Source organism: Phlebotomus papatasi, chromosome 2, assembly GCF_024763615.1.
Source record: "Phlebotomus papatasi isolate M1 chromosome 2, Ppap_2.1, whole genome shotgun sequence".
In the NCBI taxonomy this organism is placed as follows: Eukaryota; Metazoa; Arthropoda; class Insecta; order Diptera; family Psychodidae; genus Phlebotomus; species Phlebotomus papatasi.
In genome coordinates, this window is record NC_077223.1 from 93,606,179 (window position 1) to 93,631,740 (window position 25,562).

Here is a 25,562-nt window from a genome sequence, read left to right on the forward strand (position 1 = left end):
TCCAGTAGAGGCCTTAAGTGTATGCAATGCAATTTTATTTGACGCAGTAAATTCTACAAAATGATTGCAGTAGATTCTCGCTGCTCTCCCGCAGCGATTAAATTTGTAAAAAGTTCATTGACATTTTTTACATTTTCTTATTCTAATTAAATGAAGCAAATATGCTTAAATTCTCCATGTTTTTTTCTTGATGATGTTATTTTGCATTATTAAGAGTTCTCATTGGATTTAAATTAAATATCGGTTCGGTATGTAAACTTAATATAGGTATGTAGATAAACTAAAAGTAGTTGCATTACAAACAGTTTGACGCCCGAATCATTTTGCTTTCAAATCATTCCCGATTTAAGAGCTCTGTCCGCTTGGGCTTTTTTTTTTTTGAGAACTTACCTAAAAACCCGTGGAAGTTCGAACGTTTAAACTGACGAGTTTCACAAAAGAGAGAAAGTTTATGAAAAGAACATTTATTTTAATTAAATTGCAATTTAAGCGTTGTCATCCTGAAATTCCACAAAACTACACAAAAATTCACTTTTAGCAGCAAACGTGCACATGCACAGACTGTTGTTGAAATTGTTGACGATTGAAGTGTCAAGAATACCGAAATTCGAAATACAATTCTTGAGATTTTCAAAGTTGAAAAAAGGACTTCCGGAGCTCGGGACATATGTCAGACTGCAAACAGCTTGAAATAAATTTTAAAAACTTGGATTATAATAATTACTATTAATGGGCACAACGCAGAATCGGGTAATAATGAAAAGCAATACAAGTTCCAAGATATCCTGGTTCGCCTATTCCAGAGCTGCCCCCGGGAGCCATTCCAACAAATTCATGGACTGGAGTCCTCTCAGTATAGGGAGAGTAGCAGTGGTAATAAAAACAATAATAAAGAATATTCAAAAGAGCTCTTTTGAGACAAGAAGGTTGCGGAAGAACATGAGTCTCCGGAAGACTCGGGCGAAGTTTCGAGCTTTTCAATTTGCCTACTCAAGGCTAAAAAGAAGAAAAAGGATGATTAATTTCGCCAAGACTTTGTTGGCTACTACTCAGGATGAACTGTTTGAAACAAAAAGAGCCCGAGAGAAGGAAAATAACGAAAAAGAAAGAGAGCTTCGCAAATTTCTTGAGAAGCAGAATTGAAGTCATAGATCAGGTTGCACATATGACTTCCTTTTTTAGCCTAGAACGTCGTTCGAATTTGAGAGATTCAGATTTGAGAGGCTCTACTGTATTTTTAATATAAATTAAGGTGAAATTAACAATTTTGATAAATAGAAATGCACTTAACCTCACATCCTTATTTGCGCAAAAATATTGCTCTAAGATTTAATATTGTGGTATAAACCCCAACGATTGGATTGAGGATTTTGGGACAATTTAATGTCAATCCAATGCGCCGGTGTAAATAGCCCGAATTTCTCGATAATTTGGGACATTTTGCGCCATGCCCAATTGAGAGAGAGTCTACTGTTGCAGGACAATCAGCGGTAAAGCAGCGAGTACGTAAATTTACGCTTTAGGTTTTCGGTAGATTTTCGAATAAGGTTTGGCTTGATTGGCTTGACCTTGGAGAGGCTTTGTCTCTTCGAAAGATTATTACTGAACAGAGCCAACTTCTCCCAAATTCAAGCGACATTTCGATCCCATATGCCCGTTCTATTTTAGTTTTTATTTAAAAATCACTTTTCTGGCATTTTCTTCTACGAAATTCAAAATTTCGTATTAAGAATACAGTGCCCGCTCTCTAATCCGGATCGACGTAATCCGGACGAGTTATCGACGGTTACATTCAAAATAATTTTGAGGTCATATATGCATGTGTGTTCAGCACCGAAAATGAATTATCTTGTGATGTTTTTGGGTTTTTGCTTAATAAATGAAGTAAGGGAAGAGTACCCCGGATCGGAATGTTAAGACACATGCTCCATATTTAGTTGAAAATATAATCCTCAAAACATTATTTGGTATTTTTATGTATGCTAATTGATAACATTAGTGATCCCTTTAATTATATCTGTGCTTTTGAATTTTTAATTTTTACAATAAATTAATAAAAAATATGTGTAATTGCAAACTTGCACTCTGTACCTCGGATCGTCAGGAATTTAATCAGGAGTCACAGGGAAAATTGATTTTATAAATAAAATTTGAGTTAATGCACTGTATTCTTGTGAGAGTTAAATGGTAAAAAGTAGCTAATAATTAAAAAAAATCATTTAATTTGGAGCAATAATGTGGTATTAACCTGACGATCCGAGGAACACTGCCGATCGCTGGTGCTCTTCCCTTAAGAGCATAGAATTCTCCAATTATGTCTTTTTAATCTTCTTTAAAACTTTTATTCTAATTCTACAAAAAAAATTTGTATTATATTTTCGAGACGTTGAACAAATTCAAAAAATCCATCCGGATTACGAAGCGGACATCTGTCATATTGTCTCCCAATCATTCGGATAACAAAGCGGGCACAGTAATCAACTTGCCCTTGATTCCCCTATCATTTTGTTCCGAGGACCAGTCCAATCGAATGCGGTGCTTCTGCCAGGGACATGGAGTTACTGGGTAAGTGGACAGAATTTTATAGGGCTTCAGCCATTTTGCATTTGAGTTCATCTCCATTGGCAAGTTGGAAGTTCGCAGAAGAGGAGAGATTAAAATACACCAAAAAAATTTTTTTTTGTGAGAAAAGTTGGGTGGAAAAATTGTTTGAGAAAATCCCCGTGAACTCTTGCATCTCAGCTTGTGATTGGTTTGAAAAGTGCCAGGCAGTGCCGAGAGTGCTCGTCAGAGCTTTGTTCAAGTGGAAAAAAGTGGTGTTTTTCATTCGGGGTCAGAGGAAAAGGCGCTTTTACTATTGTGAACCCGATCGAAGAGAAAAAAATTTCTCGCTGCAGGAATGTCGCCGATAGTGTGATTGTGTGACTTATTTTTCCTCTGCCAAAAGCTACCTTTTGCTTTGGGGAAAAAAGATCTGGCCCATAGTGAAAAATTTTCAAAAAGTTCACACCGAAAAAAAAGTGGAAGAGATTTTTGTGCGAGAGAGAAAAAAATTCCGGTGACGGGAAAGGTGAAAAAAATTAGTGAGAGAAAACTTCTTTTCTTTTTCTGGGTGAAAAAAAAAAGTTTGTCCATTTGAGGGTGGATGAAAAGACAGGAAAAATGAAAAAGTGACTTCGTCATTTACATATTTTTTTTTTGAGGAGAGCGAGAGAGAGAGAGAGAAGGGTTCGAAAAGTGCCGTGCTGAGAGAGCAAGTGCGAGAGGCGATAAAAAAGTAAAGCAAAAAAAAATCATTGAAGATTTTTTTTTAGTGTTTGGTAATTTTTGTGATTATTTTTGTCCCTTTAAAAAAAAGAGCGAAAAGGGCAAGTCATCTGCAAAGTTTTGTGTACACGAGTTTTTCGGGATAAAAAAAATTAATAAAAATAAATAAATAAATAAAGTGGTGTTCAAGAGGATCGTCAGTTGAGTCAACAAGCGTCGTAAGCGACAGTGGATTTTAAAAAGTTCGTTGCGAAGGATCTTTGACCGGAAAAAAGTATTAAAGTTGTTAGTTTCTGTTCTAATAAGAAAAAAAAGAATATAAAAAAAATTGTTCGCCAGGAGTAAAGGTAAAGCGCGAAAAGGTTCTCAAACTGGACTCAAACACGGACTCTGCTGTTAAAGCAATGGGAAACAACGCCGCGACGGCGAATAAGAAAGTTGACGCTGCCGAGAGCGTCAAGGAGTTCCTCGATCAAGCTAAAGAGGAATTCGAGGAGAAGTGGAAGCGCAATCCCACAAATACAGCTGCCCTCGATGATTTCGATCGCATCAAGACATTGGGCACCGGCTCCTTTGGCCGTGTCATGATTGTCCAGCATAAGCCAACAAAGGATTATTTTGCAATGAAAATCCTGGATAAACAGAAGGTGGTAAAGCTGAAACAGGTGGAGCACACACTCAATGAGAAGCGTATCCTTCAAGCCATCTCGTTTCCATTTCTCGTCAGTTTAAAATATCATTTCAAAGACAATTCAAATTTGTACATGGTGCTGGAGTATGTGCCAGGCGGTGAGATGTTTTCACATTTGCGCAAAGTAGGACGCTTTTCTGAGCCCCATTCGCGCTTCTATGCGGCCCAAATTGTTCTCGCATTTGAATATTTACACTATCTCGATCTCATTTATCGGGATTTGAAGCCTGAGAATCTACTTATTGATAGTCAGGGATATCTCAAGGTGACAGATTTTGGTTTTGCCAAGAGAGTTAAAGGGCGCACGTGGACATTGTGTGGTACACCAGAATATTTGGCACCTGAAATAATTCTCAGCAAAGGATACAATAAGGCAGTGGATTGGTGGGCACTTGGGGTGTTGGTGTATGAAATGGCAGCTGGGTATCCGCCATTCTTTGCCGATCAACCAATTCAAATCTATGAAAAGATTGTTAGTGGCAAAGTGCGGTTTCCCTCACATTTCGGCTCAGATCTGAAGGACCTCCTCCGTAATCTCCTTCAGGTGGATCTAACAAAGCGCTATGGGAACCTTAAAGCTGGTGTCAATGATATTAAGGGGCACAAGTGGTTCGCATCAACAGATTGGATTGCAGTTTTTCAGAAGAAAATTGAAGCGCCTTTTATACCACGATGCAAAGGACCAGGTGACACAAGCAATTTCGATGATTACGAAGAGGAGGCGCTCCGGATCTCAAGCACGGAAAAATGCGCCAAAGAATTTGCTGAATTCTAAAAAAAAACAAAGACCTTACGCCGTACACCATACGAAGAGAAGAAACAAAAAAAAACTTTATGTGCTTTTTATCATTTTATAATTTGTTCTTTTGCCATCCACAAACACTCTTTTTTGAGTTTTATCTCCTTTCTTTTTTTGTTGTTGCCTGTTGCTGTCCAAAGAAAGAGAATTAGAGAGAAAAAAAAAGAGATGAAGTACACACAGATGATAATCATGCAATACCTTCACCTATTTATTATCTTATATAACAAGAATTTTTTAAAAAAAAAGTCATTTTATTTGTCACTTTTTAAACTAAAGCTGATTTTTTTGTAAGTTTAAAATAAAAAAAGACCTTTTATAAACTCTAATTACAAAAAAATTCTGACCTATAACACTAATTGCTGAGACTTTTTTCTACCTCTCCCAAAGATTTTTTCTTGACTTTTGAGTTTTCTTTCCCATTCCCTCAATTTTTTTTGTCCAGTCTTCCGCTTTAAAAAAAAGAAAAGCGAGAAGAAAATGCAGAGTTTTCCACAAAGAAAGAAAAAAAAGAGAGAACTCAAGACAAATGTAAAAAATAAAAGGAAATGGGAAGATGAAAAGAGATTGTAGTAAAGCGGAGAGGAAGAAATGAAGATAATTTTAAGGAGTTAATTCATAAATGAAAAGTAAATACACAACCATCAAATTGGGAAGAAGAGAGAAAAGAAAGTGTAGATATATCGCCAAAATAGAACAATAGCAAGAATGGGAAAACTCATCAAATCTGGCCAAATCATCTTATCATTCTTCATCATCATTATCACCAATCATGATCATCGCGACGTGCTCCACCAGAACAAAAAAAAATAAATGAAACAATAATAAAACAGAGTAAATTCAACTGTGCGTGCTCCAAATAGAACATCCAACTCAACGCAGGATTTTCATCGTGGATTCACAGTTGCAAATTTGCGGATGAATTTGTGGATTAAATGCAGCAAAATATTAAACAGGTAAATATCAATTTCCATTCTATTTACCACTTTTCCCCATTTTACCTGAATGATTTTTTTTCTCTCTATGCATTGTACACGTACACCCTAGTCACATCCCCTTTGTATGTACAGAAAGGTCGCAAGGCGTCCCAGGCTTTGCGAATTGCTCGAACTCATGACTTATGGCGTCTACACACTAAGTAGAATTTTTTTTTAAAATGCCTTTTTTAAAAAAATTGACGTTTCTGCCTATAAGGATAGGGGAAATTTTCTTTAAAAAGGCATTTTTAAAAAAAATTCTACTACTGTGTAGACGCCATTTGACCCCAAAAATACTTTTTACATAATTTACTGTTTACTTATTATCAATGGATTTAAACCAATTCAAAAATAACTCAAAAAATCCCTTTTAATAGTTTTAAGAGTAATAAAATTGAATTTTGGACAAAAATTACTTATCGGTTCATTACCGGTTCACAACCGATTTGAACCGATTTATAAAGCACTCAAAAAATTGCCCAAAATACCTAAAGAGTAATATAATAGTATTACGAGTAAAAAATAGTTATCGGTTATGTACCGGTTCATTACCCGATCATAACCGATTGGAACCGATCCAGTGTTATAGGAAATACGAAGACCTTTCCAATGAGACCAAACATGATACCAATCGATTGATAAATACGCTCTCTAGAGCCTTTTAAACATTTGACCTTGAAAAAACTGTTATTACATCGTCAGTTAAATCAGCATTTATCGTAACTTCCTTTTGACAACTTTTCTGGAGACGAAATTTTCAGTTCAGCTTTATTTTTCTTAAAAATGAGCCCCGAATGCTATACTTTTGAGTCAAAATAATAAAAGTGGCACCAAAAACTTTAAGTTACCTCGAGAAAATCTTCATAAAATTATTTTAAAGCTGAGATATTGAGATATATGTCCGATGAAACACAATAAGATTTTATCGTAACTTCCAGCTTTATAAAGCCGTAACTTCCAATGTATGAAAATCTTGGAAGTTACGATAATTTTCTAAAATGCATTATATCAATTTGAATTATTCTTAGTGATAATGAGCGCCTTTATTTAACTAAATTAATCAATTAAACTCTTATCCCTGTCCCTAAAAGCTTTTATTTCGTAAATTTTATTGAATAAATTTTGCCTTTTGAATAAATTATTTTTTTGTCATAACTTCCCCAAAAATGGAAGTTACGACAAATTCTGATAATTTTTTCTTAATTAAGGGCACTTACGATAATTTTTGTTAAAAATAATTTTTATTGAGCTTATAAAAGTTTCTTTTTCTCAAGTGCGTTTAATAAACAAAATTACGCCGATTCTAACTATGTATATATCCCAAAATCGCAAAAAAAGTTACGACAAATGCTGATTTAACTGACGACATGGTAAAAACCTTTGGACACTGATCAAAATATTGGAAGAAATTTGTACCTAGGGAATACATTTATTCCAATAATTTTTCTTTACGGTTTTATTACCGTAAGTGTGCGTGACTGTCCCCTGCGGATGACTGACCCCCTGCTGTCCGTAAACTTTCCTTTAATTTTAGGACTTATTGTCTTCGCCGATCTGGTCTACCATGCTAAAGTATAAAAGAATATGTTATGTACCAAATAGAATACAATGATCTGCAAACGGATATTTGTAGTTTCAGTAGTAGTACTAGGTAGTAGTAGTAGGTATTTTGTCAAAAATCGACTGCATCAAAAAGTTATCTGAAAATCTAACTCCAAAAGCGGTTTTGAGTAGTAAATTGCCTAAATCTATTCTAAATTTATCGACTGGAATAATCCATTTACATTTTGTTAAATATTTTCATAAAAATATATTTTTTTAATTATTTTGTTCCTACACTGAGAGGAACCCGAAAAAGTTAAAATAACATTCCGGAAATGTTAATTTTACCCTGCAGTATTGATCCAAAATCGGTGTAAATATTACTCTGTTTAGGTGTATTAGGGGTTAAATTTACCCTTTTTCAGGTTCATTTTACCCTTAAAAAGGTGTAAAATTAACATTAAAAAATGTTGATATATTTTTACACCCAAAAGGTTTTAAATTTATGAGGAAAAAATGTTAATCGCACCCCCGTTTTTTCTCAGTCTAGAAACGTATATGGTTTTTATATCATATAACGGCATATGATGGTCTTTCTAATGATTTATTGGAAAAGTATTTGAATAAAAATTATCCAATTATGCGGATACTTAAGATAAAATGCGCGAGATCTACAGATAAGATTAACAGCCCGAGATGGTGTGGTCGCCATCTTGATTTGACGTTTCTGTCCTCCATTTCGAATAACTTTCAACCGATTTAGTTGAAATTTTAATATGTTACACCTGATGCCAAGACCTTTTCAGAACATATATATCTGACCTAGGTCAAGCGATTGCTTGGATACAGGGGCTTCAAATAAAAAAATTTGACATTTTTGTGAATACAGGATTATGGGGCGCATCCGCATCCTTTATTGAAATCATCACTAAAAATATAGCAGCGCTATCATTAGGTGATACGATCAACAAACCAACAAAGAAAAAAACTGATGTTTTTGCTTATAACAGAATATTATTTGAAGATATAAAAAATTTTGTTACAAATATGAAAAAATAAATTAATTTAACGTTTAAGTTTTTTTGTACAAGTAAATGAATATAAAAATAAAAGCCTCAATTATTTTCAGTGCTTATTAAGACATTTCACTTAGGTTCCAGATATTTAAGCTTACTACCGCGTTGAGGTTAATAAATACCGCGGAAATATTTTTTTTCTTCAAAATTTGAATGTTTGAGCTTTTGCATCTAGGAAATTGTTTGACATATACCGGAACATAGATACATTCTGAAAAGGCCTTAACATCAGCTACAACATACTAAAATTTAATTCTAATCGGACGAGCTTTTTGGTATCTTTTTGAGTTTTGCAGAAGGTACAAATTTCTCTCGTTCAGTAATGAACTTCGCGATTTGAGGGCTCTCTCATCCGGTTGAGGTTTTTCCTTTACCTTCGAAGGTATATCAGAGAGAACTTACCAAAAACTCGTTGGAAGTTCGAACGTTTAGGGCTTCCGTGGTGCAATTGGTAAGCGCGTTCGGCTCTTGGGCGGTGTGACCCCCGGTCCCCGGCTCGACTGTCACAGTTGTAAGTTCGAGTCCCGCGCGGTGCAAATGATTGAAGCGTCTGAATGGACATTTATCACGAAACATTGTAAACTGAATAACAAATTTATAAATTGAACAATGTACAAAATGGCAATAAAAGCCCGGTACATCGAAATATAATAAATAAATGAAAAAAGTTCAAACGTTTAAACCGACGAGTTACACAAAAGTGAGCAAAGTTCATGACATGGGTATTTATCTTAATAAAAATGCAATTCAAACGTTCTGTCATCCTGAAATTCCACAAAACTATACAAAAATTCACTTTTTGCGGCAAACTTTTGCACACTGTTGTTGAAATTCTTGACGATTGAAGTGCCAAGAATATCGAAATTCGAAATGACAGAACAATCAGCTAAGCGGCGGGTATATGAACTTGCACTAAAGCCTTAAGGCTTCCGGTAGCTTTTCAAATAGGTTTGGCTTGGCTTTGGAGTGATTTTGTCTCTTTGAAAGGTTATTACCGAACGAAGCCTTGTTTTAAAAATTTGGTTTTTTAAATTTTGGTAGTAAGCTAATTTTTCAAATAATATTGAAATTTTTTACCGTATTAATGATTCAACGTTGTTTTCGTATAAGGATGAACTGTCCGCCTGGAAAAACGAAAAAAGAATGCAGTATTGTTTTCGAGGAATAACATGGTTTTGGTGGGGAAAGGATGGGTTGGAGGAAAAATGAGGCACATGTCAACGATCTAAGTTGACTTATGGGAGGTGGGGTCCTTGAAGATCCTAATCCCAATATCTCCAATCGTTTGGGCTCTAGGCGTGGTAACGGCCGAGCCCAGGCACACAGACAGACAAATAAGCGTGTCGTCAAAAAACTTGAAACTTCAAATTTCGAAAACTCTACCGAAATGCGACCCCTTGGGGAGGATATATACTGCTTCCTCTCTCTGTGGAGTTCGAGCAGACCAAATGTGTACAATAATTTGCTGGCAGGGATGCCTCGTTTTCAAATGTTAAACAATTATTTTGTGCGACAAAATGTTGGCGTGGGCGGGAAAGAGTACAGGATAAAAAAGAGGACTTGTATTGGAAGAGGAAAATGAGCAAGTGTATAAGATGAAATTGGTTAAAATGAAGAGAGAGAGAGAGGTAAATGAACGAGAGTTTTTCGGTTCCTATTTTTTTTTTGGTGGAGTGTGTTGATTTTTTGGTGCTGTTGAACAGCAAAATTTCTCCATTGTCTCTTGTTGCTTAAGGGTTTTGGGATTTACACCAGAGATTCTTGTTGTTTCATCTTCCATGCAATGACGCGCGATAGATATTTCTTTGACCTTTAACTTTTTCCCACCTCCTTCTGCACATCTGCACATGGGGGAGTGGTTGAGAAAATTGATGGGAATCCACAGGAAGATCAATTTCCTTCGTCATTCTCTTGTACATTATATTGGGAATTTCTTTGATGATCCTGCATTAATTGCTTACTTTATTTAGATTTTTCTAAGTATTTACCCATGTTATTGTTAGTAAATCGCTTTGGGCTTTGACCAAGGGGGTGACAAGAATTCTGAAAAATGTGACCATTTATTAGTGTAAACATTTTCTTCCATATCTTCCCCAAAACTATACGATAAGAAGAGAACCTGAGGCAGAATATGACAAAAGCGATATATATTATTTTTCTTCTATTCTACCACAACCTTCGAGAAATTTCTAATCAGCACAGTTTTACAGAAAATTTACCGCTCTACATCTTTCTTTTCATATTTTCCCCTATTTTTGAAAAAAAATGTACTTTTCCTAATAAATTTTTAAATGTTAATTTTGTGCAACTTCTGGAAAATTGATAGGGGAAGATAAAACTATATTGAGCTGGAGCTACATTAAAAACGCTCTTTTACACTTATACAGTGTATCGTCAATAAGAGCAAGTGAGCAAAAGAGTAAGGGTGTCTTTAGAAAGGGGTGGAAAAGCGTCCCAGGCTTTGCGAAATGCTCGAACTCGTGACTTAGACGCTATACCGCAAAAGTACTTTCGCATCATTTACCGTTTACCGGTTCTCAACCGATTTGAACCGATTCATAAATCTCTCAAAAGATCCCCCAAAATAGTTTTAAAAGTAATAGGATTGATTTTCAGATAAAATTTTTTTATCGGTTATGAACCGGTTCATTACCGATTCAAAACCGGTTGGAACCTGTTCAGTTTTATAGGAAATTCCAAGACCTTTCCAACGACCCCAAACATGGCCCCATTAGCTTGATAGATGCGCTCTCTAGTGTCTTTTTAACCTTTCACCTTGAAAAAGCGTTATTAGGAATAATTCAACGGTATTTTCATTTAAGGACGAAATGTCCGCCTGGGTAATGTCTAAAACATATCCAAAAATTAAAAAAATCGCACGACGCGTTTTCGAGCAATCCCGAAAAAATGTAGTTAGGTGTGGGGAAAAATGAGGGGCATATTAACGATCCTTGGGTCGACTTATGAGGGTCCTCCGAAGGTCCCAAGTCTCTATCTCTAACCGTTTGGCCTCTAGAGCTGGCGACAGCCAGACGGACAGACGGACAAACAGCGTGACGACATTTCTCAGAAATCGTCTGAAACGTGAAGATTTGTTGAGAAAAAGGACAAAAGGACACTAGCGACATCAAGACTACAAAATTGAAAAATTAAATGCTATAAAATTTATTGCTTTATAAGAAACAGGTGGAAAATATAGCACTTGTCATACCCCTGGTTTTGATTATTATTAATAAACTATAAATAGGTTGGCTGAGTTAATACTATTTCTTGGAAAGCTCAAATTCGTGACTTCGATGTTATCCCCTGAAAATCGGGATTCTATTAAATTTTTATATCAATAAAGTGGTTTCAAAGTCTACAAGTTTATGTATTTCATGGGGTTTTTTTTTCTGATTTTTAAGGTTGTTGGTTCAAACCTTATTCAAATCGATTCATAAATCATCTCATTATAACAGATAAGCTGTAATAGCGGTTCATAACCGATTGGAATCAGAGCAGAACTAAATTCGAGATTTTTTCTAATGATTCCATAACTTATCCATATTGGTTGTGAAATTTATTTTCCAGGTTTTATACCTTTGAACTTGAGAATTTAGTTAGAAGGAATGATTTTATTAAGACCATTTTTTTATTATCGTCAGGAAATATGGACAAATTCCTAAACATTATATTCAAAGACGAAAAATTGAATAACAAAGCATTCCAAGTTTTTTGAGCGAATTATGCGTATGGTTTCAACGGTTTTAACCGTTTTAAACTTTTCGACCGTTTTGACGATGAAAGTTCTGTGGTCAAATGGAAAAAAAACCTTGTTTGACGTGTCTCCAGCTTTTCATAAAGTTCTTTTAAACTTCGTCATGTTCTCATGTTTAAAACTGATTTAAATCGTTTAAATCTATTCACGGATTATCCTAAAAATCGCTAAAAATTACTTCAATTAAATTTTTGATAAAGACACTTATCCGTTCATGACTGGTTAATAACTGATTCAGACTAGACTTGTAAGGGATTTCAAGACCTTTTAAATGAATCCATGCAATTTTAATCCACTAAGCTTTGAAAGGTTTTTTCAAACTTTGACCTTGAAAAACCGTTATATCCAATGACTTCGAGTTATTATACATTTTCGAAAATATAAAAGACTCGTTATGTTTTCTATATAGGGGTAGGTAGATCTTCATTGAAAACCCAATTTTTCGCATATTTTTAAAGGAAGTTGGACTAAGCCATAATTTAATTAAGACCTATAGTTGTTTGTCTATCTAAATTACATTTATATATCCATTACATCCATATATAGCTCCAGCTCAATATAGTCACACCTCCCCCTAGACTTGATTAATATACAAAATATTATTACTCGAATTCTATGCAAAAAGCAATTTATTGTTTGTATGTTCAAATTTCATACAAAATACAATAATTCACTCACATTTTTAATTAGGCTAATGGGGATTCGTATTAATAGAATTAAAATTTAAATTAACATAACGATATGGTTGTAATATTTAATGTAATGTATGCTTTGATAAATGTAATTTTAGTCAGTAAAAAATTGATTAATATAAGGTATATTAATCCGTATGGTACTGAGTACTGAGCATAAGGGAATTATTATTAAATGATGCAACAATATAATTTATTTAGGACAATTATATCACAGCAGAATCATAAATATACAAAAAAGAATGCACAATATATAGGGTCAAAGGAAAACCTGTACTATGAAAGTCATTTATCGTTCAATGCTTTACCTAATTTCTAAAACAAAAGATCTCCAAGCTAGCATTGACTTGTTGTTAATTTTATCAGGAGAATTAGATCACGCAATAAGAGGAAAGAAAAATGATATTAGGACAATTAAGAATTTTTGATAGAAGTCATTGACCGTTTTTCATATTTTAAACGTAATTTTCTACTTAAAATTTCACTGAAGTTGTTAAGTATTGAACAAGTCTACTGCCCAGATTTGCGAAATGCTAGAGCTTGTAAAGTAAAGCTTATAAAGAAAGTAGGTAATTTCACATTTTTTTGTCTAAATTAATAAAATTGTGTAGCGGTTCAATTTAAAAAAAAAAACGTGTCGAGCACATAAGTTTGAGCTTTTCGTTATTATGTCATATTTACCGTAGAAAACCCGATTTGGATCGATTTTTGAATCACTCTTCTAATGACATCTAAATAGCACAGACTTAATAAAGTTTAATTTAAAATAAAAATTAATATGAGTTTATATATTTATCGATTTATTGTAGTTGCATAACCAGTTAGAACCAGAATATTTAAGGGGATTCTCCTAATTTTATCGTCAAAAGAGATCTATGTTTTTTATTGATTAATTATATAGATAAACTACCTAAGAATATACCATAAACATTTCAAAAGCCAGTTCGAAATATTTTCAATGTCGAAGAACTTTCGATTTGCAAACAAACGTTTGGATGAAAACCTATCCAAAACTTTGAAGCGCGTTTTCTCCACTTCTCAGTTTTGCAAAATCTTTGAAATGGCAGAAAGGAATAAGGACTTATTCTCTTCAGTATCAAATGCTCTTCTACTTGAACTAAAAGAATTCTTGTAAACCTATTTTTCTGTCTTTTACAGCATGTTAAAGTCAAAATTTTGTCCCAAAAATGCATTTATTAAAAAAAAAAACAACTCTGAAAAAGTTCCGATTTCACGGTTTTCTTCGGGTTTTCTGAGTTAATTAAATGAAAATTGAAATTTTTTTGATTGTTTTTCCAAAATTTAAATCACGAGCTGCAGATTTCCCGCTACTTAGGGACCAATATGTGTCAGCCAATTTGGTATATTTTTTTAAAATATTTTTATGTATAAATCGTATAAATATATACCAAAAATTTCAAGAAGCTCTGTATTTTCTTTGTCTACCAAAAAAATCACGAAAAACAGCTAATTTTTATCTTCCTAATTAAGAACACGATCTTAAACAATTCTCAAAAGTGTATTTCATGTATAAACTTAGAAAACTCTAAGAAAATCGTGAAATCGTATTTTTTAAGGGTTTAAAAAAAAGAGTGCATTTTTAGAACAAAATTTTGATCTTAACATGTTGTAAAATACAGAAAAGTATATTTTCAACAATTCTTTTAGTGCAACTGGAAGATGATTTAAGGCTGAAAAGAATGAGGCTTTATTCGTGTCATCCGGTCAATAACTTTTTCTTAATCTTCCCCGTCAATTCGAAGAAATTCTCAAAATGAGAAGTGGAGAAAACGCACTTCAAAATTTTGGATGTACGCCCGAATGCTTGCGAATGTGCTCGGCAGTCCTTTGCTTTCTTCTCTGTATTTTCGAAAATATTTCGAATTAATTTTTATTATTTATTTTTATTGTAATATTCTTAGATTGTTTATCTATCGGTTTAAACAATAAAAAATATAGACCACTTTTGACCTTTTAATTAAGGACACGGCCTTACGGTTCTATCACACAAGGATTTTTAACATTTTAATTTTAAATTCAATTGAGCCCATTGAGCATTAAAATTTCTAGAATTTACTTGAAAATTCTCACAGTCAGGATATATTTTGCAAGAAATTTGCTCAATTTTAAATAGTGCCGCGACATTTTTGATTGTGAATGACTCCGGAAAATGTGTGAAAGCACCTAAAATGTTTTATAGGGGAAACTGGGGCACCACCAAACACGGGGTACCACCAAACACTGCGATTTTTTAATCGGATATTGGATATCAGAGGATAAGACCGATAGGAATTTATAGGCACTATAGGGATGCTTGTGCACTGAAGGAATAGATAGATAGATAGATAAATTTATTCATCAACAATGCTTTCGAAGTACAGTTTCGTTTCACTGAGATCCCGTGCAATTTTTAGCGTCCACCGCCGTCTTAGCGTTGGTGACCAACCTCCAGAGCAAAACAGTGGAAAAGCTCTTTCTCAGGTTGTATATGCCAGTCATGTAAAAACATGTTTGAACTTTTTTTCTGAATACACAAAATGATGAGATAATGATCGAGATAGTCCAAGTAGTTTAGATATAAAAATTACTGTTTGGTGGTACCCCGTGTTTGGTGGTGCCCCAGTTTCCCCTAAGTCATTTATCTGTTATTCAGAAGGATCCCCAAAGCCAGAACAAAGATTTGTAGGCAAAGGGCTCATTCAGCGACTCTCATACAGTCTTTTTGAAAATCTGTATGAAGTCGTCCCAACTCCCAACTGAAATTTCTTAACATAACAATTTCCTTCGGATGGCTTTGGAGGAACTTAAGAACTACTCCCGATACTTAACCTTCACTTCATGCAAGTTTATCACTAAACACTGTACTTATCTTATATTTTCGCCAATAATATTAATTACAAGTAAATAAATTTAATAAGAACAATTTTCTTCAAAAGACTACTTGTTTAACTGCAATAAAATTGAAATTATTGAGCAATTTTAACATTTTAATTTGCTGAATTCATATTTATTTGAGCAACCACATCTATGCTATTTTAACATATTTAAACAGGGTTTTCTGGACCAAGTATTAGTTTTTATTAATAAATAAGTGAAGATCTATTAATTCAATTAGTTTTTAGTGCAAAATAACGCATAGGCACAATTCATCTGAAAATTAAATTGAATTTACAAATTGAAAAAATTCTAGTGTGATAGCACGGTTAAGGGATCCTAAGACTTTTAAAGTAACCAAAATAGGAAGCCCCCCTCCCATAATTAAAGTAAGTTTTGGTAATCAAAACTTACTTTAATTATGGGGGGGGGGGCTTCCTATATTCTTTCTCTAATCGTTTGGCCCTTAGTTCTCGCAACGGCCGGGTAGCCAGGCGGTCAAATGACGTTAAGTCAGTTGTCAAAAATCTTTTGAGATGCCTTCTTAAAAACTCAAAGTAAAGTTAGAGCAATTAAAAATTTATCACTTCATTTGTGAAAGAAAATTAGAGAACAAGACTTGAAAGCCTAAATAAGCCCTACTAAAGGTGTACTTATAGCTTTATTTAGTTTTAAATCCTAGAAAAGATCATCGACATATTTTTTCTTACTGTAGATGCGAGTGACTTTGTCCTCCTCCTGTTTGCAAGTTTTTTTTTTACTTCTAGAACTTAAGGACGGACTTTACCAATCCCAGGGGCCCATCAAGCCTAATAAAAAGTGAAGCTATTTTTCACTTTTCTTTGTAAAAATTTTGCAGCTATTGCACCGCGACTTAAACAAATTTGCTCGTAGTTCGTGTATAATTTTGGCGAACATTATGAAATATGTATTTTTAGATAGTTTTTAATGCACGATTTCGAAATATTTATATCAGACTGATAAGTCAATTCTTTTTAGGAAAAAACTTGCCAATAGTCTTCAGTGCCTTTATGCAAAAATGCATGGAAAAATGAAATGTCGAAATGTTCTCATACATTAGAATCAAAGAAAAATTTACAAAGAGTAGAGGGTCAAAATCACCCGCATCTACGGTACATCTAGTCTTGGTTTTCTTCTTCCACTAATTGAGAATTTGCAAATTTGCAAATTTTCAGGATTTTAAAGTTCACAAAATTAGAGTAAATGATGAAATATGTATTTTATAGTGGTGAGTTTCAATTATGCAGTTCATTTAGTTAGGAAAGTTCAAAATCACTTTTCATTCTTATCTCAATTAGTGGTGTAGTTGAAAGTTTTTAATATTCCTCTAACTGTATTAAAAGGGATTTAACTAATTACTTTATGCTTAAATACTTCATTTCATTTTGAAGCTACTCAAAAATTCACACACAGTATATAGTGGAATGTCTTTGAAACAAATCTGTTAGTTGAATGCTATATTGTATTGTATTGGTTGTAATTCTTCACTTTGAGTATATCATTGTTTAAAGACTTTGTCAGAGTTGAAATGTCAGAAGATGAAATTTATTGTTTGTGCTAAATTGTATCAGTGTAATTTTCCACGCAGTGAATCTTGTCCTGAATAGATTGAATAAATCAGTTAAAACATTTCTTTTTGCATTGCAAAACAAGGCAAAAGTTGACAAAATCCGATTTTATTTTGGAGATATCCTTTGAGATTTTAACAATTGAGCTATTTTATCTTAAATTGTTTGAGGAGGGGCTTCTTTTGTCACGATGATATACATTTTCAACGTTGTAATCAGGAATAAAAAATGTCTTAGAATTGAGTGAAATTTGATGAATAAGGCTGAGAAGACCAATATTGTCCCAGATGTTTCTCACAGGAAGTCCTTTCGTGTAATTTTTTTTTGCTTTCTTTTCTCTTATCATCAGTCTCCTCTACATTATTTAGATGATTGAACTCATCGTCACTTCTTCCCATTTTTTTGTCTTCACATCCGTGTTTCCTCGGTGTGTCGTGTAAAAAAAAATTCCACTTCAATTTTCCCTCCAACAATGTGATATATATTTTTATTTCTTTTGTTACTCTCCTCTGTTCTAATATACGCTGAAGAATGTTACATTTTGCTCAGGCCCTATATACGTGGTAATCATTTAGCAAACAGCTATATAGAAATAGAAGACAAATTTGATCCAGGTGTTTTCTCTAATCGCGCAACGTCTCGCTTCCCTAATCACACTCAAGTGAAAGGGACAGATAATCCTAACCGGCTTATGTAGGTGAGATTCTTAACGTGAGCTAACTCGGAGTGCATGCAAATTCGATTTAGAGCTGAAGTTGAGGGACGCCATTCAGTTATCTTGAATCAAATTCGTGAAATTATACAAATTTTGTATTTAAACCAAAATATCAAGGATTGGGATGAACTGGCACAAAAGTGATATATGGGTGAAATGTAGACCAGAATGTACTCTATAATTTTCCCATAGAACATGATCTCATCGATTACTCAGAAGCCAAGATAAGCGAGGTTTTTTGTTTCTTAACTTGTTTTTTCATCCAGAGTGCCCCAAGTAGTCATTTGTTGAACTTCAACTATATCAAAGAATTGTTGTATTTTGTGGGACTTTCCATTTAAAACCCTATTTTAAGTGTCTTGGTCGAGTAGAGGCAGTCAAATTGGCATCTGAGTGATTTCAAAGCGTTATTATGGGAAAAATCAATTTTTTCACACTTAAACGGCAAAATCGGAGTGATAGCGTAGTCTGAGCGGAAAATGATGTATGGACGAAATGTAGAGACAAATGTCCTCTACAATTATGTTGAAGTAATCATCAAAATCGGTTCAGCGACAGTCAAGATAATTGAGGTTATGTGATATTGAAATTGGTTTTTCGACTGTGGCGCCCCTGGTGTTGGTCCCATGAAGTTCAAATATTCTAGAAAGTTGTAGCATTTGGTGAGATCTTTCGTTTAAGCCCTCATTCATCAAAATCGGTCACATAGAACCGGAGATATGATTTTTTGAATTTCGTGAACTTTGACCCCTCATATCTCCGGTTCTATTGAAACCACAGCGCACATACGCACCATTTTGGAAACGTCCTAGACTGGACTACAACATACTAAAATTTCATTAACTTGCACAATGCCGTTTTTGAGAAAAGTGACTTTGAATTTCGATGAATTTTGACACTATCACAGCGCCACCTGTGGTGACTTTTTGAACTTCCATCTGAAAGTGCTCATCGAGACGAAACCAAAAAGGTAAAATTTACGTCGCTACGTTAATTAGAACCGGAGATAGAGGCCGGTCAATGTTCGAACTTTGACCCCTTATAGCTCGGGTCAGAGGTTTTAGATCGACTTAAGGTTTTTTTTGTTTGATAGGTATAATCAACGGCTACAACATACTAAAATTTCAGCCCGATGCACAATGGAATTTTTGAGTTATTTAACTTTTAAGATTTAAAAATTTTCTTTTTAAAAAAAGCGCCCCTAGCGGTGGTTTTATGAACTTGCGATGTTAAAAGGAGAAGTGGCATTTCACGAGAGCTTTCCAAAAAGCCCTCACTTTTTAAATTCTGACAATTAGAACCGGAGTTATGGCCATTTTAAGAAATTTTTTTTGGACCCTTATAGCTCGGGTCAGGGGGGTCGGGGGACCTTAAGTTTGGTATTGATGGAAAGCTTTAAGGCCCAGCTATAACATACTAAAATTTGAGCCCGCTCGATGCCATAGGGGCGGAGCTATTGAGAAAACAAAAAAAGGGGGGTCTTCAAAATGGCGGAAGGAGGGGTGGGGGGTGGGGGGTCTATGCACCAAGTTGCAATTTTCACCCGATATATAACCTTTGCCGAAAACCACAAGTCGATATCTTTTTTAGTTTAGGAGCTATTAAGCTCCAAAGAGCGGCCGGCCGGCCGGCCGGCCGGCCAGCCGGCCGGCCGGCCGGGAACGTAAATTAGCCACATATATATTCGTGATCAGGAAGTGCTGAAACACATTTTGGCCAAGTTTGAGGTCGATCGGACGACATGAAATTTTGTTAGGATTATAGTAGGTGAGATTGTTAAGAATCTCACCTAATATGATTGCTGAAGTATTTGAATACTTTTAGATTATAGTTATATTCGTATAACTTTATTTAATTTACGGTAGCTTGTTTCTATTTAATATTTTTTTTAGTGGTTTTAATCAAAAGTTGTGCAAGAGAGAAGTTCAAGAGATATAACTTTTATTGTATACGTCAATTATTGAAAGTAAAAGAAGCACTTAGCTTGACTTCAAAACCATTGATTTTGCTAGAAGGCAAATGAGAAAATTGAAATACTGCTGGACCGACATGTAGAACTTTTGATGTATATAAGAATTTCAAAAGTACTCTAAAAGAGAATTCAGTTGTATGGGAGGATCGAACAGTTTATACATTAATGTCTAATTTGACTTTGAGACTGTTTTACAGAAAAATGAGAAACAAAACCAAAGTTAAAATAACTCAGAATTATTAGTTGGTTTTATGGTTAATAAAAGTATTAACAATAATCCTTAAATTTTATTGGTTTGTGAAGAGGTAGATGAATTCAAATAAAAGGCAGAATGCGTGGAAATTCCTCCATGTGGGGAAATTTTACGCAAAAAGGGGATGGCAAAGTATCCCAGCTTTTTGGAATGCTGTATTTCGTGACTTTGATGCTATGCTTTAAAAATTAGTTGCCCAAAAAGAACGCAAAAAGAATTACGAAAATGAGTTATATACATTTTTTTTCAAAATTTATTCAAAATTACGTAGAATACTTTCTAAAATCGGACAAAAATTACTTGTCTATACGAATTATCGATTTATTAAAATCATTTCAGTCGATTCAGTTCAGACGCGTTCTGAATTTTAATCCCCAAAGAAGTTTATATTTACCTCAATCAATTCAGAAATACACATTCTAGAGCTCATTAAGTTTTGATGTTGGCAGTATTCTTTTTTGCGACGTTATCAAACTTTTACATTAAAATTTTAATGTGATTCACACTAATTGTTGCTGAAGACCCAGCGAGCACCAAATGCTAATCGATTTCAATACAGCTGAAAAAAAAATATATATATATATATATATGTATTTTCAACTGAATTCTGCTAACTTTAAAACAAAACTCGCGAGGCAGTGCCATTTCCATAATTGGTTAGCACTTTTTGTTCGAGGACTGCTGACTGGTCAGTATATTTTTGCTGATCGACTGAGCAAAAAAAGCTGAAAACTTTTTTTCATTGATGAATGTATACTAGGATCGCAAAAATTCGTTTAAATCAGACCTGTGCTCGTTAAAAGTCGTGTAATATTGGAAATTTTGTGTTGATAATTTTAATGGAAATTACAGATAGCCATACTTGTAACACTAATCCTGCTCATTCACGGCGCCATGATAAATATTTTTGCGCCAAAAAGCATAAAAGACATAAAAACTCAGAAATTGTCCTCTTGATATCTTTATCGCAACACGGATAGCTGTTCACTACGTACCCTTTTACTTGAATCTTGCAGAAATACAAAGAAATTAAATGTAAATAATCACTTCAAATGGAAAGTTCTTAAATCGCTCGCAATTCAACTGAGAGAGAGATAGAGACACAAATAACTCACTTGACAAACGTCTAGCGGCGCTGTAGTTGCAAAAAATCTCGGAAATGCAACAAAATATTTTCTTCTCTATTTTATCCTTATTAGCAGGTCGTGTCCTCTCTTGTAATATGTACTTTTGCATTCCTTATTAACCAAAATAATGTTGTACAAAAGGGTTTTTCTCAAACCTATCATGAATTTTGGGACAGCTCAAAAGAATATGAGTCTTCCAGCTCAAAATTTCATCCCAATAATGTTTGTGTTGTAATATCGACAATTATTCACAATTAACCCAAATAACTGTATTCAACTAAGTTATTAAAAGGATTTTCTTGTGAAAATGACTTAACTCTAAGGGAATTAAACAATTTTCACATTAAAAAGCCTCTCATTTTCTCAACGTGAATTTTCGCGGAATTTCGAAGAATGCCCACAGCCACCACCAAATTCACATCGGCTTTTCTTTTAGCTCAGGCCTGGTTTAAATTGATTTATGATTTATAGCATCCATGCTAAAAATTAATATTATTTTTATATTATTTTTTTAATGTAAAACTTACGCTTTATGTAAAATTTAACCTATTGTTACAACTCAAGAATAGACAATTCGCCTTTAATAATTCAATTAAGAATTAAATTTTTTCGAAAAATTTTGAATGATAAGAAAATAGAGCAGTTAAAAAATATGTGTAAGCCCTAGATTTGAAGTCCTATTACGGGCGGTCCCCCAAGACTCAAAACCTTAAGACCCAGTAGTGTTAAAAAGGCTCTAGAGAGCGTATTTCTCACCCGAATGGTATCATGTTTGGGCTTTTTGGAAAGGTCTTGGAAGTCATAATAAGCCTAAACCGATTCCAATCAGTTGCGAACCGACAATGAACCATTTCATAACTATATTTTTTATCCGAGATTAAATTATATTATTCTTAAGGTGTTTTAGGTAATGTTTTGAGTGATTTAATCCATTTCAGGGGCATGACATTTCGTCCATTTCCCAAATGTTTCTAGCGCGCCGAAAAAGCTTTTGAGTTTAATAGGTGTTTTCTGTCATTGTAGAATGAATTAGCAAAAAATACCAATACAAAATAAAAGCCAATTTAATAACGAAGAGGCAATCGAAAACCCCAAATTGGCAACCTACGTAGTTTTTAAGATATCTCGTGAAATGTGTACGAAAACAGGAAAAACTTTACACTAAAACTGGTCGCATTTTTCAGAGATAATGTCAACCCCCCCCCCCCTGATCCTTTTGGTCAATGTACCAGAAATACTTGAGATAGAACGTTCATATTTTGGAATTAGTTTTTTATAGATTAATAGATGATTTTTTTGAAAAGAAAAATAATTTATCTATAATGAGGGCGCGGGGAGTCGCTGTAAAACACACGTCTTAACAGTCGCTGAATTTAAGTTCTTTAGATTATTTTTTACAAGCTTTATTGATTTAGATAGAGTAACTATCCAAGAAAACAAATTGACAATCAAAATTGAAATCAGGAAAGAGGATGAAGGCCAATTTTAACAAAATCGACGGGATGCCTCCGTCCGCCATTTTGAGCAAAAATTCTACATGACGTTCCGCGAATCGAGAAAAGAGCTACAAAATGTATTTCTATCTCTGTCGGACTATTTTTTCCATGTAATTGAAGGACTAAATTTACTAAAAATCCATTCCCGACAGCAATTTGGATAACAATTGTCCGGGAATAAATCGTCTAAAATCACTCAATTTGCGTATGATGTATAATACCATGGTAAGGAATGGGTTAAAAATCGGTTCAAATCAGTTGTGAACCGGTAATGAATCGGTTATGAACCTATAAGTTATTTTTGTCCGAAAATCAATTCTATTATTCTTAAAACTATTTTGGGGGATCTTTTGAGTGTTTTATGAATCGGTTTAAATCGGTTGAGAACCGGTAAACGGTAAATGATGCGAAAGAACTTTTGAGGTATAGCATCTAAGTCACGCGTTCCAGCAAATCGCAAAGCCATGGACGCTTTGCCATCCCTTTATCTTAGTATATAAGCAATTTTTAAATTTTCATCTTGTTACATTTTACCCCCAGGTTCTACAGTTTTTTATATTTCATTTATTTTAAGAAATTTATTTTTGGAATGTTACGTAATTTTTGGAAAACATAGAGCCTGCTAAGTATTTTAAATGATCATTCTGAGATATATTATCTTAGAATTGTGAATTATCGGACACAGAAAATTGTCATTTCAAAAAGTTAGGAAAAAAGATTGAAAATACTCCTTGCTTAAACTGTCCTATCCTCTCCTACATCTTATTTCGTGAACTTTACAATTTGATTTAACTCCTTTTGAGGCAAACCAACTTCATTTTCATCGAAATACTTAGCATTTAACCTAATCTTTTATTTAGAACAACTCATAAAGAATCTGGTTTTCTAACTGCAAGGATGGGTCGTAATGTCCAGACTTGTAGTAATTTGGAATTAATTCAAAGATATAATAAGGCGTATTTATTTGTAATGTGTTCAAAGGGTGTGGGAGACAATGGACATTTGAAGGCAATAGATGGTAACTAAAAGAAAATTTTCCCCAAATGTTACTCTCGTTCTGGCGAGTGGGAGTGAAAGGTGTCTGATGCTTATTTAATGTTTTCTTCAGTGTGTGGCTTGGAGCCAAAAACAAATTTCAATGCATTGGAAGAAAATCTCTCGTTGATTCAAGGATGGAAAACAAGGCAAAGGGAAGAAGAAATAGGAAAAAAAGGACAAGGAAAATCGATAAATTGTTTCACGTGTTCCATTTTCTCTATGAAACTCAATAGATTTTCCTATTTCGATTAGTATTAGTGCAGTAGAGATATTAGTATGTGATAAGATTTTTCTTTTACAATACATCTTCAGGTTGTTTAGTTTTTTTTTTTTGTTTGACCACTCTTTAGATATTCCTATATAATTCATCTCCTCATTGGCTTGGCAATCTCATCCTTAAACATCCGTTCATAAATGCCGGTATATAAAAGATGTTAATGCTGGTAGTCTGTACTTGAGTTTTGTATAGGTATGAGGATGCACCTTTATAGCCATAATACAGGAATATGTATACATAAGATATGTAATAGGCGGTAGAATGAGGGAATATGGGAAAATATGTACGAAATATATTTTGCACTTTTGCGTTAAAATCTTGAACGTAAAATTCTATTGCATTTTCTATAAATAAGTTACAGTGACATAAAAAGACTGATGTGGTGGATTGAAAAGTTGTCAGGAAAATCTCTCACCCAGAGAACTTTATTCCTTTAAAGAACTTGTACAATGATTTTTCAATATTTCTCTTATATAGATGAATATGTTTCTCTTTTGTGAAGAATTTTGTTCTTCATCATTCTGATGTAGATACAAAGCATAAGTCGATTTTTATTGCTATTGATTTTTAAAATGTATTTCTTTAAGGGAAGTTTATCTTTAGAGGACAAGCTTTGTTAGTATAGAGAAAGTTCCATGAGAAGACCCAAAAAAAAAACACCTACTTATAGAGATTATTCTCGCAATATTCTGATTTTATCGCAGAAAATTGTATTACCTTTTATCAATATTTAAAGAGCTAAAAGATGTGCCATTATAAGCTCTTGATATAAGATTGCACTTATCCTTCAATATTTTCCACTGCAGTGTGTTAATCAGAGTGCAAAATTTAATTTTTATTGAATTATTTTACTTCTTTTAGCTAAATGTGCAATTAAGCATTGACTCATGTATGCAAATTTATGTAGATAAAGGGTGGCGCAGTTTAGTGTTTTAGACTTTGCTGTATATTTGAATTTGTGGTTCTAATCATTGTGCCTTAGGGCACAATCACATTGACTGTAAAATGCTCGCCGTAGCCTCACCGTATTTTGTTAATTTACGCATTTTTATTGCAATTCTTACGCAAATTTTCAATTACCGTATTACCTTATCTCATACTCGGTGGCACTAGGTGAGAATAATATAAGAAAATTGAAGAAATTAAACGGAAATTCGATAAACGGTGAGCAAGAAAAACTGTATAAGATATTAATCGTACAGTTTTTCTTGCTCACCGTTTATCGCATTTTCGTTTTATTTCTTCAATTTTCTTACATTATTTTCACCTAGTGCCACCGAGTATGAGATAAGGTAATATGGTAATCGAGAATTTGTGTAAGAATTGCAATGAAAATAAGTAAATTAACGAAATACGGTGCACAGTAAAAAAAATTTACAAGGACAATCGTTGGTTTGCTTTTTTACCACGATTAGGGGAA

General features: G+C 33.9%; 1 protein-coding gene across 1 annotated transcript in view; it reads left to right on the forward strand.

Moving 5' to 3' along the window:
- Nucleotides 1-2,585: 2,585 nt before the first annotated feature.
- The window catches only part of LOC129802450 (cAMP-dependent protein kinase catalytic subunit 1), a 72,462-nt gene continuing 49,485 nt past the window's right edge, over nt 2,586-25,562 (forward strand). Inside the window, exon 1 of the mRNA XM_055848259.1 lies at nt 2,586-5,713. Within this exon, the coding sequence (XP_055704234.1) occupies nt 3,672-4,733 (1,062 nt within the window). The 5' untranslated portion in view covers nt 2,586-3,671 and the 3' untranslated portion in view covers nt 4,734-5,713. The remainder of the gene's footprint in view (nt 5,714-25,562) is intronic.